The sequence below is a fragment of the Eutrigla gurnardus genome (assembly GCF_963514095.1).
Source record: "Eutrigla gurnardus genome assembly, chromosome: 14".
NCBI lineage: Eukaryota > Metazoa > Chordata > Actinopteri > Perciformes > Triglidae > Eutrigla > Eutrigla gurnardus.
In genome coordinates this window covers 24,884,385-24,900,330 of record NC_139937.1, presented here as the reverse complement: position 1 = coordinate 24,900,330, position 15,946 = coordinate 24,884,385, and the positions used below count along the sequence as shown (strand labels likewise).

At 43.3% G+C, this 15,946-nt stretch overlaps 1 protein-coding gene across 1 annotated transcript in view; it reads right to left on the bottom strand.

The window, feature by feature from the left end:
- Window positions 1-15,946, bottom strand: part of grik3 (glutamate ionotropic receptor kainate type subunit 3) — an 87,518-nt gene that overhangs the window by 11,104 nt on the left and 60,468 nt on the right. The window contains exons 9-12 of the mRNA XM_084026114.1: window positions 15,679-15,792; window positions 12,172-12,375; window positions 5,098-5,321; window positions 1,354-1,472 (exon numbers count right to left, since the gene is read on the bottom strand). Of these exons, the coding sequence (XP_083882240.1) occupies window positions 1,354-1,472; window positions 5,098-5,321; window positions 12,172-12,375; window positions 15,679-15,792 (661 nt within the window). The remainder of the gene's footprint in view (window positions 1-1,353; window positions 1,473-5,097; window positions 5,322-12,171; window positions 12,376-15,678; window positions 15,793-15,946) is intronic.

Here is a 15,946-nt window from a genome sequence, read left to right as displayed (position 1 = left end):
TCAGCTGCTGTCACCGTGTTTGGCAGACGAGCCGAGGATGTCTGTTAATGTGACGCAGACAAAACACACCTCACTGCAGACGCCGCCTCGGTGCAGCATGTGTTACAAGGTGCTGCAGCACCCACGGGTGTCACAGCCAATATTACAACTCAGACAATTTATTGATTAAAAATCATGCAGAAAAGCAGTTATGCAACGTGAAAAATATATGTCCATATTGATAATACCCACATTTACTTCATATTTCCCTGATTTTCTATTTTATTCTGGCAGCTATGAGTAAAAGCTGCCGAGCAGCGGCGGTTTCAGTTAAATACTGTAAATATTAGAAACGCCTGCAGCTTTGACAGACAGCACTGTGAGCCGTGATAAGAATTATAATAAGGAATTCTCTCCCAGTTTAGTTTAATAATAAAGGCTACTAACTAGCTCATCTTGTTTTGATTCCCCCCCCCCCTCGCAGCCCTCTTCTCTGCAACCGGCAAATTGGCAGAGCGGCTCTGCAGTTTCACAAGAGTGCTGCCGAGCTGCTGTGCTTAATGAATTGCCGAATGTGTTTGCTATCCTTGCGGGCAAAGATCCACTGTTGAGTCTCACTAAGCCTCCTTGATTTGTCTTGTTACATTGAGGTTAAGCATTTTATTACTCTGGTCTTTGCTCCTTTTTTTCCCCTGCACAGTTGACTTCATTATGTGGCTCCTGGGGGCCTTCATTTGCTTACCTATCCCTTTGAGGGACACCTAGCAAGTTGTTTGTATCTCTTTGGTTTTCCAGCTCGAAGCTAGAATTACATCTGTGGCGGGAGGTTTTATCGTGAAAGGAGAAATGGTTTGTTTTCAAAATTATACACAAGCATCGAACAAGATCACAGTGACATTTCTCTGGCAGCCACTTTGTTGGACAGTTAGGAGTGAGACCGGGGTTTTTCTCTCGCCGAGTGCCGAGAAGCATCACACCTGACAGCTGGCATTTGTCAGACATGTTCCTCAACTTACCCTTTTCGTCCCAACAGTCGGAAAGCTCTCGAGCTTGGTGGGTCGACGGCGTTATGGGGGGGATAAATGCAGCAAATGTCTTCCAACCTTTTTCCTGGCAATCTCTTGACAAGTGCCTGGCACCCACTCTTTTTTTTTTTAAACAGCAGCTAGGTGACAACAGCCTCCCTTTGTCATGTAAGGCTGAACTCTGCAGTTGTTCTTGACAGGTAAATGTCTCGTGAAACAGTCACAGAATAGAAATCATGGAGCTTGTCAGTTAAAGAGGGAGAGAGAGGGAGTTAGCGGTGCATGGGGAGAAGAGGGCGGTGTGATGGGATTGTTTCTGACAGCGATAGACGATGTGCCGCTGCCGTACCTTGTTGCATTAAGGAGCCGACTCCGAACCAGAAGCTGTTGAGGAGGGTGAAGTTGTTCTCCACCACGTCGGATCCGGGGTTGCAAGGATGCGCGTCGTACCACTCGTATGGGCTGAACCTGGGGATGAGGAAGGAAGTCGGAAAAGCTGTTATTTTTAGACGCAGGAATATCTCTGTTATCCTTCAGGAAGAATCTGAAAAAGTGAATCGCGGCTGCTTTTCCGAGAGTTACAGCTCTGTTCGAGTTCCTCCTTTGGTTCGGAGCGACACGGCTACAGTATTGATGCCTGCAGAAGCAGGAAGCAGTAGTCGAAGCTCACTAACTTCATATTTATTGTGACATGGCCGCAACAGTTGTGAGCTGTGTTGGATATTCACTCTGTTTTGGGCTCCACCTCCTCCTAATCTGGCTCTTTAGCTGCTACTCGCTCCGCTGCGTTCGCCAGTTAGTCGTTATCTTGCAGCCGGCGTACGCTCGGTTTATCGGCGTGGTTTTCCACCGAAAACAGCTGCCTGCTGCAAACCAAACAGACGAGAGCAGTAAGAGTGAATCCCAACATTAAAGCCGCGGGCCATAAAAACCAAGACAATGTGCTGACATTACAAAACAAGAAGCTCTGTAAGGCTACTAAAGGGGAAGTGCAGAGTTGGGTGATAGTTTTCTGCGAGTTCACAGTCTTTTGATCACATAAAAAGATTGACGAGAGCAGCTTTAGCGACGTTAACGTGTCGGGGACAATGCGAGCACCCATCCACACATTTCCCGATGTTTATATGCAGCCGTTTCTCTGGTTTTATAAAACTGTTATCGAATGTCACATGGGAACATTTTGAAATCATCCGGTCCTGCTTTAGCCTGAGCTGGAAGCCCCCCGACTATTCCTCATGCGCTCGGTGCTAAAGGTGACCAACGAGGCAAAAGGAATCGCATCTTTCAGAGAGTGTAAAATGTCATGTTTGAGAATGTGAGGCATTAAGACTGAAACCATAAAGCATGCATCTTTCCCAATCGCTGCCATTTAGTTTGACACCTGCTGCACACCTTTCACTGCACAAGCCATTTTCAAAGGCAGATTCTGAGATAAAACATTATAAATGTCACTTCTTTGCCCCCCCTTTAAAACGTATTTATATAATGTGAACAATCTTTATTCTCTGTGCTCCGCTGGGTCAAATTGGATCCCTTAGACTCTAGATAGTATCTCCCTAAAATGCGGCATATCCCTTACTTTGATGAGATTAAGTAGACAGATAAGTAACAATGGTGCACAACACTGGAACCCACGATGGGAAATGTACATATTGTCATACCTAGAAGATTTAAATGACGGACATGTGTGTTTAATATAGATGCACTTTACAGATTACATGCTGCAGAAATATTTCCTAACAAGCCGGCAGTTTATTTTAATCAGCACTGATGCACAGTCATGGAACAGCTCTAAACTGGAGTCTTTTCCAGCCAAAGCAATCAGACATCCGAGACAATACGAAGGTGCTTTTACTCGACGGGTTTTTATTCCTTGTGCATTAGAATAAACCACGCACACTAGTGTTTTCATCTCAAAGTGTTTCTCTTAACATTCATGTGGCCTTAATAATAATTTGCAGACATCAGAGAGGCCTGGGGCAGCTGTGGTGCAAATGGTTCTCCCTACCATTTCAATTTATTCCTTCAGTCTCATTTTGTTTTACTTTAATGTGAAATTGAAAGCTGTGGTCAAATAATATGTGATAATGAAGAGACATGGGGGGAAATAGAAAAAGGTTTCTTCTTCACTATTTTGAGTGCAATTTCTGCAGACAATTGACTAGCTCTCATGGACTCCTGCCTCACTGCTAATTCCTAAAAAGCGCTGTGAGGGTTAGCAGCTGTAAACTGGCTTCAGCATGCGAGCTGAACAACCTTTACAGAACTGTCTGCTTAACGACACTATTAGCTGCTGGCCGAGAGTGCAGCCTACACACTGCAGAGGTGGTGATCTGGAAACTTGGTGTCCAAACAGGACCAAAAGTCAAATCTTGTATTGAGTTCGTACGCCTACTTCAGCCCTGTGAAGCAACATTCACCACCATCTAATCATTTTGCAGTTAACATTTATTTTCACGCCCGTAAAAAAACAAAAAACTGTAATTTTTCTGTCCCACATGAATTATTTCACACGCAGCTCTTCTGCATCAATAGTTTATGTTTAGTGGCGAGATGTTAATACCCAAAGACACTCACATGTCACATATTTGGCTAAAAATAAATGTCTTCACATGCATTTTGTGTTGCTATGCCACTTACTCGAAATCCAAAATGCTTTTTCATTAAATATCTATCTTATAAAATGTATTATAATAATATTGAGGCTTTGAAATCCAAAGGCTGAATGAAATAGACGAGCTTGGATTTAATGTCGCTGGCCTTTTCTCTTTTCACAAGACTGTACTCTCTCCAACAATCCTAATATATTGCCTTTAAATCTGTTTTATTACAGTCAAACCAACATTTTTTATTATTATTATTATTTCTTTTTCAAACACAAGTCTCTTAATAATCTGTACTCTGCTTATATTTATGCAGTTATTTCTTTTTTTTCCAGATATTTCTTTATGCTTTTGAGTTATGTGTTGAATGAGAGAGGCCAAATATATTCTCTTTTTTAGATCCTCTTAAATCATCCTTTAGTTTAAAGGCGTAGCTCGATATATATGAACATAAAGGGCAGCAGCTTTTTTCCCCGTCGCATAAACCTTACAGTAAATTTTGCATGCCATTTATCTCCAGCTATGGACTAAAATGCCTTTTGCAGGAATACCTTACAACATGATTATTATGGAGCAGCAGAGCTTCTGTAAGTGTTTCCTGCCTGATGTCGTTGGTAATCTCTGTCCGGTCGCCCTCATATTGTTCGCCGTTTAGAGATTCTGCACCTCCCAGCTATCTAGGCCGGCCTCCAACAACAACAAAACAACAAGCTAATGCACCATTTAAATATGATTTTGTACTTATGCGAGGCCACTCCAGATTGAGTTTGGTCTCACGACAACGAATGGGGATAGAGGAGCGCAGCTGTCTGCTCTCGAGCCCCAGAAGGCCTTTCACTGCCTGCTTTTCTAGAACTTCCTCAAGCACCGTTTCCATGAGAGGCAGCAGGAAATAGTCACAATGATGCTAACAAGATATTCATCGTACTCATTAAAAACAAAAAAAAACATGTAAGTGAGATCCTTTTCAGTCAATCAAACAGATCACATCCATCCATAATAATTGCATGACTTATTACTGCCAGGAGTTAAGTATATGCTGATGATGAACTATAATCCTCTGATCAAATTTCACATCAGGTGTGTGTATTTTTCTCTCTTTGTTCTCCTGAATATGATCATTTCTTTCCCCCCTTTTTTTTTTGCTTCCGCAACTACTTCTTTTTTTTAAACGGTGGATTTAAAGTGCGGCGTTAAAGCTGCATCGCCAATTCCAAAGACATCACACAGGAAACAAGAAATTGCACCCCGAATGAGACTTTGCAAGTCAACTAAAGATTTTCCTTTTCCCATTCCTCCTCCCACTGCTGGGCTGCAGAGAGCCCATGCAGACATAACTGCCTTGATCACTACCCAGCAGCTAGCGCAGTGTGAGAAACCCGACTGGCGTACTCTGAAATCAGCCCGCCATGATAACAGACTCCATGATTGGGGTCTATTGAGAGACCTCGGCAGAGATGTACGAGGGACAAACAAGGTGTTTGACTTACCTGGCGATGACGAAGAGGACGCAGCTGACGCCCAGGTAGGCCAGGAGGATGTAGACCCAGATGTCGGGAGTCATGGGGTTCAGGAAGGAGAAGAAGCCGTTGTTGGTGGCGTTGGGTTTGCGGTACAGGATGCTGATGCCCATGCTCATGAAGGGCTTGGAGAAGTCGATGACCTTCTCACGCATGTAGGTGATGGTGAAAGGAGCCACTGCCAAGTCTGCTCTCTGCAGAGGGAAACACAGAAATACAGAGATTTGATTCCTATTTCCATGTTGGCATTGGGTTTTTTGGGGTAACGATGTCCGTCTGTTGGTCCACCTTTGGTTCCCAGAATATGAATCCAAACGACTTTGGTGATCCCCTAACTTTAGTCCTAGCATGAGAATGATAAAGGGAGGAGGGCCATGCCTTTCCTGAGAGGCCATTGTGCTTGAATAGCTGTCATTCTGCTTCATTGTTCATTTGTTTATCATGTATGTGTTTTATATATTTTATTTTGTATGGATGCTACCGTCTCCAGGTTTGTTCTCAATGGGACTTCCTGGTTAAATAAAGTTAATAAAGCTTTGTACAAACATCTAGTTTACTTCCTTAACTTGTCATTTAACACCACCATGAGATTAAAATTGAATTTTTTACAAAATGTGGGACAAATACCTGCAAAAAAAACAACCTTCCCATCAGGCTTAGCGCCCCATTCAGTTATTATAAGCAAACAAGGTTAAGATGGTAAATGTGCTTCATGTTAGCTTTGTCATCATGATCATGTTCGTGATCTTGAATCTATATATTATGTATGATTATACATTTGCTATTGTTAAATAATTGAAACAGAGCAGACCCAAGCCATGTCATTTTGAGAGAGCTTTTGCTTCATCCTTTTCAAACTCCAAGTATTAGTTTGAAGTTTGTGTAAATTATACTTTAAATTCCTATGTTTTGTATCATTGTTTATATGATTACTTGCCATGAGGTTCAAAATAAATGAACTGAACTGAACTTAGCATGCAAGCTCATTAAAGCCAGTGTGGCTTTTTGCTACTCGATATCATTGATGGATCATTGATGTATCACTGATGATTTAATGGGACGTTACAGCGGGGTGAGATCGGGGGTCGTCTTCTCTTATTTAAGTTTGGATACACAGCGTAATACGCGGCGGTGACATTCTCCGTAAAAGTGAAATATGTGTCTGCCCCATTAATGATGCCTTTCAGAAGAAGTGGAGACATCGCTCCAGAGTATCAGATCCCGTTCCATCTATGAAACCATTATTTAGTGTCAACAGCATGACGTATGACTGCATGCGGCATTATGCAACGGACGCGGCTGAGCCTGACAGATAAGTTGCCGTCACCGTTATATGCGTGCGGCTGAATATTCAGAAGGTTAACACACACACACACACACAGACACACACACACACACACACACCTCCCCTCCACCCCGGCTGGACAGGAGGTTAATGAAACCAGCTGCTTGGTTCACGCTCGGGTAGCTCCTTCCTCCGAGAAACGACACAACTCACAAAGGGAGGCTTTCTTTTCTTCCTCCACACCGAGCCCCGAGAGAGGAGCAGGGCTCCTTCATACAAACAGTTCATCACCAAATAAAACCAGACCTCGCACTTGCTTTCGGGTCTTTATGCAGAACCATCAGGGCTTGCTGCTTCCAGAAGAACACGTAACCTCAATGCGGTGAAGAGGCACGGAGCTGAACGATGCCGCCGTGTCCTGCATGCTTCGTGTGAACTGATGAATTGTAGCGTACGGCACCTTTTAGGGTTTTTTAACACCTGTAAATATGTTAAGGCTGTTCTTAACATGAGTTTAAAGTTGAGATTGAATGAAAAATGCCTTTTGAACTCTTTGATCACATCGCCCTTCATCTTAAATTCCAAAATATTTTTCATATTTGTATATCAAAATCCAATCTTTTCTTCAAAATGTTGCGTTTGCTTACGTAAGCTGGTAGCAACCGTTTTCAACCAGTGATTTAATGACATCCATACATCAATCAAACTGCAGTTTTTAGTGATTGGGAAGTGTGGAGACAGCTCTGTATCACCCAACATTTAATGCCTGCACACTTTTTGGATTCCAATGTGAACAAAAGATGCTAACTTCCGTTTCACTGGGACTTTAACTTCCCCGTGGCTTGAACAGGTCTTCCCCTTAGATTCACGTGATAACCGCCACCCAGCAGCAAACAAAGGTCAAACATTTCCAATCTGAGTGTGGCGCTGCAGTTTACGAACTCCCGTGGTCAGCGCCGCGGTGGCTAAATACACGTTGGCCTCTGCAGAGATGGAAAGATGGGGGGGTTAAAAAAAAAGGAAGAAAAGCGATGCCTCCTGCAGCGCGTCTGCTGTCTCTCTTAAACTATTCAAATTTGTACATCACATACCGCTCCCTCCTGTTCTCCGCCGCCAACTGCAGCTTTGAAGCGAACCTGCCACTCAGGCGGAAGATCAACCAGCGTGCCGTCGCAGACGTCCCGGCGGTGGGGCTAATATTGCATGCCGCATGTTCTTGTTCTGCTCACTGCTTAGGCACACAAACTGGGCACAATCAAGATCACCTGATAGCGGAGCCCCTGCTGCCTCATGCCACATGGCTCTGTGTTATCGGGGGTCTGCAGATGGTGGGCTTAGTGGTGTTCCCCCTCCAGACCTCCTCACCCGACGGTAGCCGAGAGCATTCATGAAGTTACAACTAGCGTGATCCTTGTCTTTCCGATCCAGCGTTCGCCACCTGAGCATCGATACAATGAGCTGATTTCTCATTTTGTGCTTTTGTGAACTGATTAACAGCATCGGGCACATATTCCACACAGCTTCCACGAAGGGTTTTTTTATCCCGCAGCACGCCATCGTACAGTCTTTCTATGCAATCTGCAGCATGCACTCCCAATGCAGATATAAGGGCTGTATAGCACGTGGATATAGGGCTCTGCTTTTGCTCCCTTTCTCTTTTTCTTGTGAACATTTTGCACCAGGAGAGCACACTGTGATGAACTACACAATGGTCACCGCGGGATGCTGAGGGAATACAATGAAAAGGTCTGATTTGCCAGTTGAACGTGCATTCAGAAAGGATGGATGGAGTGAGTGGATATGCCATTATGCAATGCAGGCTAATACCAAACTATACAAAAGGCTCCGAATGATGAAGCAAACGCAATGCAATCAAGCAACTATTGCTTTGCATCAGCGGTGCATTCAGAGCACGGCGGCCCGGGGAATCGACTTTGACAGGCGGGGACGGACACGTTTGCTGCTGAGGCACTTGAACTTTCACCCCTTTGCAGCTACGGGTCAGCCACTCTCGCCGGCAGGTCATCCTGCTGTTTCAGAGCAAAATTGCAATCGCACCATTCGCTTGTGGTCACGTGCTCGCCTCAATTCCAAAAAAAGAAGACCTACTTTCTGTGTAGACAATAATAATATGTGTCTGTCGAAGGAAACACACGATGTGCTAAGCGGGCTATTAACATTTTGCTTCACAGCATGATTAAAGTGATCATCTATTGTGACTAAATCAACTTTAACAAGGCCTGTTGCATCATTTAGCACCTTCCAAACAATGCCCTTTGGCACCACAGTGAGCTTTGTGCCAGCGCGGAGGACGATAAAGGCTGCGTGCTCCACGATGCTAAATCGCTGCACTCGGCAACGTGGCAGTTTTTCTCATAAGCGGCAGCACAAAGTATCATATGCATCCAAACATCACCTTCTCTTAATTAAGTGCAATACAGAGGCATTTTAATTAACTCGCCAGTTGTTATGTGAACACCATGTCAGTCAAATGTCCTTCTGTTATTCTGGAATGGAAATGTGATTTTTGTCATTTTGACTGTTTTTAATTGCAACAAACGAGATGTGAGCAGAGAGTGTTTGTAGATAGAAAGATAGAGGTTAACAACATGTAGAATACTGAGTCAGGTTAACTGTATGTGTGCAAAAACAAGTGAGGATTTATGAGTCAATAAATACATTGGAATACATAAGTGGAGAAAATAATTTCAATCAATCTTTATACGACAATAATAATAAGATTATAGAATATTAGCTAGTCAGTCTGACCGATTCAACTAAACTGATCTACTAAAATAAATAAATAGAATGAATCGTTTTGGCTTCACCAATAATTGATATAAATGCGTTATATCTTATAAATGGTGATTCTTAATTATGATTAATATTTTAAGACTTTTAAGACACTCTCTCCCCTGTCAGCATGTAGCCTATTGGAAGACATTCAAAATAACTTAGCAATGTTTAATTACATTTTTGTATTCAGCATAAAATATTATGCAGGACTACTTTTTTATAGAATAAATATGTTAATTCTGTTGTCTGTTTATTTTTTCACCTTTCAGAAGAATACAGATAGTCTCACTCGCATTATTGCATGTTTATTTCATGGATATAACATTTGGTTAAAAGTTACTGAATCTAATCGAATCGAATCGCTGTGAAGCCAAAGATTTACACCCCTAACATTAGCAGTTTCAGTGTTTGTATAAATGTATATGGATGTTGATTTTTTTTTAGTTTGTTGTGATTTAAGAAGTTTTGAATATCTTTTTCATTGAATGGTTCAGATTGTCGTTTTTGTCGTTTTGAGTCTTTTCCCCGCGTTGCCGCCTCTCTTCATAGATTTCACCACTGTGAGATGATGCATCGTCTTCTGTTCCTCCAGTGTAGTAGAATGCTTTCCTGACGGTAGTTTGGGCTTCCATTAGAGACGTGGTGATGCGTTTACGTGACGTGAAGTCTCGGCACAGTGTTTGGGGATGTGCAGCTGTGATTTATGACGGTGCACTACGTGGGATGACAGCATGGATGCATGAGCCTCGTGGTTAACCCCCGTTTTATCAGCTCAAACCACCGTTTTCTACCTGAGACCTTATCTTAACTAACCTTTTTCTTTATTTCCCCCCAAGTAAACGCACTGATGCCCAATAAACTGTTGCACATCGTATCTGTCTGCATTACAATGTGGACCGCTGGCTTTTTAAGAGGTTAATATAAAGTAGTTATGAATACACATAGGAGAGATAACATATATGACAGCAGCAGCCCTTCTCTAACTCTTTGTATATGGTTCACATGATGAATGCATTTCATGCTGACCATATATTCCATACATTTTAGATTTGAATAAGATAGACATATAATAAAGTAGTATTTTACAGTTCTTGTCCTAAACTTTGTTAGGTTGACGTTTACTCTGAAGGAATCTTTAGCCATAGCAGCCAAGTCCTATCATTCCAGGGTCACATCTCTTGACCTTGAGTTAAAGTTTATGTTTCAGGTCCACTGAATCACGATCAGTTTATCCGTACCGACAAGGGGGGGAGGAAAGCGCTGGACCACAAAATAGAACCCACTAAAAAACCCAGCGAGCCGACGCCATGCGCCCTTGGTCATGCGATAAGGAGCAGTAAAAGCAATAACTAGCTGTGTCGATTGTAATCTCCACTTCTGCTGCTATTCACAAAGGCAATAAACCGTCAACAAAAGCTTAAATATATATGTGTATTCTCAAAATGCATGTTTGAATATGTGGTAAAACTGTCTTGATCATCCAATTAATCATTTCTCTCGTAAAACACAAGAAAATGGAGCTGCTAGTTTGTGTTTCCATTCATATATACAGCATGCTCAGTCCAGAGATCTTCACAAAATGCATGCAAAATAAATCAATGAAATCTATTTGGCTATAAGATAATGAACACGTTCTGCCTTTAAACTAAGAGCAGTCCAATACACAGAGCGTGTTTAACGATGGAGCCGGCATTCCCTGCCTTTAATAGTCCATTTGTTCCCTTCAAGGTTATTGTTATTAACATGGATGTAGCGAAAAGCTCGGCTGGAGACAGAAAGTGCTGCAGTGGGAGCCCACCTCTCCCAACCCTTTCAGCACCAAGCCATTGACTCCTGCCATACGATTCCCTGCACTAAATGCCACTTAAGCTATTACAAGTTTTCAGCTGAGTACAGCGCTGACCCGGCGGGGCTGAGGACAAAGAGAGAGCACTGACAGGGACACTTATGAAATGCCAGCGGAGAATTGCCACCATCATGTCGCTGCGAGGCCGTTTCATGGAGGCTTTGAGTTTGGAAAAGACGTCTGCAAATGCCCGCCGAGCCTCCGCCGGATGATCCTATGTTCTTCCTGCATCCCTTAAAATCTATATATCCGCGGTGCTCATCCCGGTCCTCATCCAGCTGGAGGAAGCCGGGTTTGGCTCGCCGAATGACATCAACACACTTGTAACTTTTAGGCAACCTTGACATAATTGTGCCATAAATGTAACTGACAGCTTTGCAGGCTCTTCCTGACTCGTACTCAATCATAACTATATCACTGCCCACACAGAGGACGTAACCTTCACTTTGGTTCAATGGCATGCTTTTGTAAGTTCGCGTGACGATGTAAAACATATTTTTTTATGGCGTGTGAAGCTGCATAATTGTTTAAGAGACGCCGGCAGATAATAAAGAAATAGTTTGACATTTTCTTCGAGCGAGATGAGAAGATTGATACCTCTCTCACGTTGGTGTAATTAAATATGTAGCAGGTGATTAGCTTAGCTTAGCATAAAGACTAGAAACAGGGAATCAGCGCCTCCAAAGCTCACTAACTAACATGATTCCTCATTTGTTCCATCACAACATTAAAAACTAATTATGTCCTGGACTATTCCTTGGATGAGAGCATTCACTTCTTTGGGTTGCCTGGCAACCGTTAAGCTACTTGGCAAAACCCAAATAAGCATATTTCCAGACGGAGGATTTTATCCCTCACCAAACATTTCCACGGTACACCATACAGTCTTTTTAATGCATTTTACAGCATGCAATCTCAATGCAAATACCAGAGAGCATGCCAGAATACGCCACCTCTAAAATATAAAAACAAATCACCATTCGAGATATGATAAGGCCCCTAAAGGCGCTTCTTTTTCACACTAATAATAATAATCAACACAGTTTCAATCTGGCCTTCGCTGGCAAAACACTGTTCCTTTTCTAAGGAAATGTGAAGCAGACGATATGAAACTTACGTGCTCGATGAGTTCCCGTATCATGCCGTTCCACTGGCCCTTCTCGTCCTGCGAGCCGTACCTCCCGTCGGGCACCAGGCGGATCTCATAGGTGAAGCCCAGGACGGTGGCCAGCTCTTTGAGCAAGTCGATGCAGAACCCTTCGAAGCGGTCGTTCCCAACCAGCGCCTTGTCAGACTTCTTAAGCATGACGTATGGCTCCTCCTGCACGGGCCCAAAACATCAAATGAAAAGCAACGTCGAGGTCAGCGCTTTCAATTTATTCCGCCGCGCGCCACTTAATTGAAGCAAAGTGATCCGAGCTGATGAGTCGCTGTTGCATTTAACGGGCGGTGACAGCGGCTTGGAGCTCGGCGAGTGTTAAAATATGAAAGATGGCGGAGCTTTCCTCCCTGCATTGATGTGCTAACGCAAAGAGACCTGAGCTAATTTAAGGGCCGTGATGTAAAGTGTCTCGCTGTAGTGATGGCGATGCTCATAAAATGAGTGTTTACCCTATCAGTGTTGGCCGCGGGCGCCAAGCTCCTCTCTCCCCCCCACGCCGCCGCCGCTGTGCGTTGACCTATATAGCCGGTGTGCAGGTCGGTTTGTTTTATGGTCAGGTAGCTCGCACTCTTTACTGGCCTGCAATATCCTGCCTGGCTGCTCATAATTTGGGGCGATATAAAAGCTTGATTAGGAACAGAATGCCGCGGTGAAATGGAACATGCTCACGATGTTGCCTTCCTCGATTGACGGCGGCCTCCGAGGGAGAGCGGCGCCGCAGACGCCTGCAGTGGCAACCACTAACGCACAATAGCTCATCAATTATTTCCTTTATTTAGGGCCGTTTACCGTTCGCCTGCCAGATGAACTCGCATGTCCCGCTGTGCATTTGAAAAACATGCTCATGTCCATTAATGCAAGGGGCTGGAATGCAGTTTATTCCCCCCACCATTAGCCAGATGTATAATTTACACACTGAGATCAGAAATAGCGTAATTGATTCTCTAGTGGAGGTGGTCCTTGGTGTTTTTTTCTTTGTAGCTTGTGTGGCACGAAGTCAAAAAGGTGTGAGAAAACAGGCAGCACTCGCATTCCCTCTGGGATTGGTTTTTCATGGACACAAAAATGCACTTTTTGTGAGTTCAGTTTCCTGAAACTAACATTAAACGGGACATAATTTATCCCGTAAATCCAAACAAAGCGGAGGAAAAACATACAGCAAACGATAAAAAAAAAAAATCTTCAATTGTTTGCTATAAAAATGTGAAGCCACTTTGGACACCATAATTAGGAAGGGCTTCTTAAATAAATAATAAGTTATGAATACTTGATGACAATGCATTTAGAGAGCGGGCGCTTAGCCACAAACTTTGCTCAAGTTGTCCAATTAACTTGATCAAAAAAGTTTGCATGTTAAGGGGAAAAAAGTCATTACCATCTGTTTCTAGCCTTCCAATTTTTTTGTGTGCTATTCCCCAAGGTTTGGACTCAAATCAAAGTGTTTATACCAGTTTCTCCCCTCGCAGTCGCAGCATGGGCGTGCAGAACCCGACGAGGAGGGAGGTGGGCTCGTGCCATTACAGGCAATGGAGTGCAAACAATTAATGTAAGGGGGAAAACACATTAAGTGCCTTAATCTCCTCCAGAAAGTTATCACTATAAAGCTGTCAGACGTCTCGTTCACGCATCGCCGCAATCAGTTTGATGCAACGTCGTTACACTAAGAGGGGAGATTGATATCCAAGTTGAAAACTCTCTTTGGCAATTTGAAAGTGAGCAATTTTTTTATCATCTTAAACTAATGATTCCCAACGAAATGGCAAATTGGGGAACGTGTCAGAAACACTCAGATGCACTTTTTATGGGTGAAAATAAAATGATCTAAAATCCTTTTTAGGTAGCTTGTAACTGAAAACACATGAAGTACTAACACATCTGCATTAACACCACTATAACTACAACATGAAATCAGCCACGACTGGCACTTCCTGGTGCAGCAGTTCAACGTCGAACCGCTTAAATCCCCGTTTGGTTTCTCCTCTTGAGGCAGCATTAACATAAATGGCACCTGATAGGCATTAATTACGCGACACCTCGACCTCACTTGTCATAATTACAGCCTTGTGGTCCAATATCGGCGTAATGATAGTGTTTGTGGTTGTAACTTGTATATCCGCGGTGAGAGGGTGCAGGGGGGGTCGACCCTCAGCACCCAGTGACAGTGTTAAACACATACAAGCAGGGATGATGATGTGGGATCTTTCTGTCTGCACATGTAATTATTGTGTTCTCTGGAAGAGTTCATTCTGCAGAACTGTCTCCTGCTTTGTTTTGTTTTTTTGTTTAAAACACGCTCCTGATGTGACTTAAAGCTATAAACCCATTCAGTCTATCAGCCGTAGGCCTGCATAGAAACTGACCAATGGGAGCCATTGCTCCTTACCCTCCATCCAATCCCCTCATCTCCCCTGCTCCTCGTCATCCCGCCTCGTCGAATCGTGGAATTCTGAGGGGAGGGGTTTGGTTGGGGGGGCGGGACCATAGCTTTAATGAATCTGATAGGCTGATAATTGAAGAGACTGTTCCTAAATCTTTCAAGCTTCCCGTTCTCACATAGCATATATTATAATGGAGGCGGCAGTTTTATAATTTCAGATTTTTTGTCGCCCTTGATTATTTTTTTTGTCTCTGGCTTTTATCAGCTGCAGTGAGCTAGCTAATTAAGCTCACGTTAGCTCCACCAGTTGGTTGGAAGTGCTGTCTGACTTCTTAATGTTCTCAGCTGTCTGGTTTCAAAACTCTGGAAGAAACGTCTCAGAGGACGGCGTGGAAACCCGGAGTCCTGCTGCCACCTCACTTCTTCTGTCGCTCCTAAAGTAGCGTCATAATAAACAGTGGTAATGATAACTAATAACTATAATAATCAACTAATAATCAGTTGGATGCAATCCAGATAAATCCTATGTAGTCCATTTTAAAAATACTCAAGATGGTTACGTACATGATCATATTAATAGAGTGAGACTAAAGCTGAACACCCCAGATAAAAATAACATAGTTTGTTTTTATAGAAGTCAGAAGTTTCACTTTTAAAGCAACGTCAAATAAAAGGAGGAAGAAGAAATGTCAAAGCGATTTGGGGTTTTACATTTACCAAATCAAAACATAAAGAGCCACTAACATTAGCCTCGACTCAAGTAAAGGACACTCCCATCCAAACTCTTTTGACTGCTGAGTATCACTGTTGGTACAAAGCTATTTTGGACCATTTCTGTTTGGCAGAAGGTTTGAGTGAATGTGGAATATAGTATGTGAAATCTATGATTTTTATATATGTGTCAGTTACAAGAAATTTAGTGCACAACTTCCTCATTCTGCTATAATTATCTCGTACAATGTGGCTGATGCTGCTCAGTATAAGACTTTGTTGTAGAGCTTGGATTCCAGTGTTTTATGTGGAAGGAAACCCGAGGAGACGTGAAGGGTAGGAGATGTATCCGGCGGGCTACAAAGGTGACCTACCAGGATGGTGGTGATGACGAGGGAGCGGTTGGCCAGCGAATCGGTGATGTTCATCCCTTTTCGCTTCGGCACTTCTGTGATGTTAAGACCTCCCGATGCACTCCACTTCCCCACCTGCGGAAGATGAAAAGCGTACAGCTAAGTGTTCTGTGTCTGTTGCTGTGCCGTGACCGCAGCCCCCCCCCCCCCCCGTTCCCCCGGCTACCGGTCCCCCACATTAGTGCCAGGTTGAACACATCTCCGGCAGCATTAGATGATTGGCTGAGTC